This window comes from Nuphar pumila, chromosome 7 (genome assembly GCF_984573655.1).
Source record: "Nuphar pumila chromosome 7, dmNupPumi1.hap1.1, whole genome shotgun sequence".
Classification (NCBI taxonomy): domain Eukaryota; kingdom Viridiplantae; phylum Streptophyta; class Magnoliopsida; order Nymphaeales; family Nymphaeaceae; genus Nuphar; species Nuphar pumila.
The window spans coordinates 127300256-127302189 of NC_143255.1; the positions used below are offsets into that span (position 1 = coordinate 127300256).

At 39.8% G+C, this 1934-nt stretch overlaps 1 protein-coding gene across 1 annotated transcript; it reads left to right on the forward strand.

Moving 5' to 3' along the window:
- The first annotated feature begins 1107 nt into the window (after nt 1–1107).
- LOC149833429 (uncharacterized) lies at nt 1108–1934 on the forward strand. Its single transcript, XM_090015119.1, has one exon. The coding sequence runs from the start codon at nt 1557–1559 to the stop codon at nt 1767–1769; it is 213 nt and encodes a 70-aa protein (XP_089871245.1). The 5' UTR covers nt 1108–1556; the 3' UTR covers nt 1770–1934.

A 1934-nucleotide genomic window follows, 5' to 3' on the forward strand; every position in this document is an offset into this window, starting at 1 on the left:
TTTCGGTAACTATGATTTAGGGGTCTCCGGTTGGAAAACTCCAAAGTCACCCTCCAGCTTGACTATGAAGAAACAAATTATATGTGAAGAGAAGTGGTTAGGTGATTGGGCCGAGTACTTTTGGATATGCTCTGATCCAAGTGAATGAAATTGGCTAGTGAGTTGGCCAGTTCTCGCCAGCTAAAACCAGTCCAGTGGCTCGTATCTCAGCTCATGTGGGCTGGTAAAATGCTCGTAAAATAGACCCAGCAAGCCAAAAATAAACAATGATCAATAGGTGTTTAGCTCAGCTCGGCTCTTATAAACTCTATATACAGTAATAAATATATTTTACATCATATAATATAATCTAGAGCAAATGATTGAAGTATTTGGTTTGTAAGCCATAGGTTTAGAGATAAAATCTTATTGTTTCGGGCTATGAAACGATGCAAGATTTTGCAATCTTATTACTTACCAAATCTGAAACAATGTTGTTTCTTTTGTGAAAAAAACTAGTGTTGGGCTCATTTGGCTTGAGCTTATTATAAGCTAGAAATAGGCTTGGCTTACCACAAGAACACCTCAGACATAACCACTTTCCAATTCACCTTTGTCTTCTTTTTTTTTTTCAAATTTCTTGCAATGGGGTAAAAATGATATAACAATAAAAGGATAAAAGTGACGAACCCCTCTTAATTAAGGGTGTCAATGGATCAGGTATGATCCTATTCCAACTCATACCGGATTCTATAGGGTCAGGGTTTGGTTACAAAGAAAGGGGTCCAATTAATTATCCAGGTCGGACCCATGAGATCCGATTATTAAATGGGTCGGGTATGATTTATGTAAATTTTATACCAAACAGCTCTGACCCGAGTTCCAATTAAGATTCACAGTTTTTCAATGTAAAATACTTTAAAATATTATTTTTTCGGGTATGGACCTGGTCCGATTTATGTAATTCTTATCAGATCCGGTATGGTTTTTCTTATGAAAAATCCGGTCGAATCCAAATCCGAATCTGATACTCGCATTACTTAGTTGGATCCGTAGCATGGGTCCGACCCGTTGACACCCTTACTCTTTAATGCTAAGTTCGAAAAAAAAAACTCGACTCCCAAGCATTGAATTTACGAGGAAGACAACCGTGTCTCCTTCCCTTGCTTGATTCCTTCACCTTCTCCTTTTCCTTCCGCTTTTTTCCGGCAGCATGTCTGCTCGTTTTCTTCTCCAAGAAACCTTCCTCACTGAATTTCTCCACGCTGTATCGAACCATCGTCAGTAACACTGTCCAGAGTCCAGACCCTGTAGGACCTCACCACTCATCACCATCATCTTCTTCTTCATAAACCAAGCATTTTTCTTCATCACACCACCGGTCCCAATACTCTCCAGACCCTTCCATTGTATCATAATCATCACCTATCATCTTCTTCTTCACCACCCCAACATTTTCCTTCAGAAAACCATCATTACCGATACAGTTTAGACCCATCTAGAGCCTCACTCTCTTCACCACCACCACCACCACCTTCTTCTACTTCCCTTCTCAGAAAAAGGAAAGAGTAAGAGAAATGGCCGATTGGGCACCTATATTCATTGCTGTTATCCTCTTCGTGTTGCTGAGCCCAGGACTGCTGTTTCAGATCCCCGGCAGGGGCCGTTGTATCGAATTTGGCAACTTTCAGACGAGTGGGATATCGATATTAGTTCACGCCATTCTGTATTTCGCATTGCTTTGTATCTTCCTGTTGGCTATTGGGGTTCATATGTATATTGGTTCATAAGGGAGTTTGATGAGGATACTTGGGGGAGGACCTTTTCTTGTGAAGGGTAGGGTTCCTGTAATAAGAACAAAAGTGTCTTCATTTTGTGTTGTTTTTTTAGTTAACTGTTATAATTTGAAATTCCTTTGTTTTGATTGCTATTAATGGTGGAATCGCAGTTTTTTT

Coding starts and splice junctions, on each gene's coding strand:
- LOC149833429 (XM_090015119.1), top strand. CDS start 1,557: ATGGCCGATTGGGCACCTATATTCATTGCTGTTATCCTCTTCGTGTTG.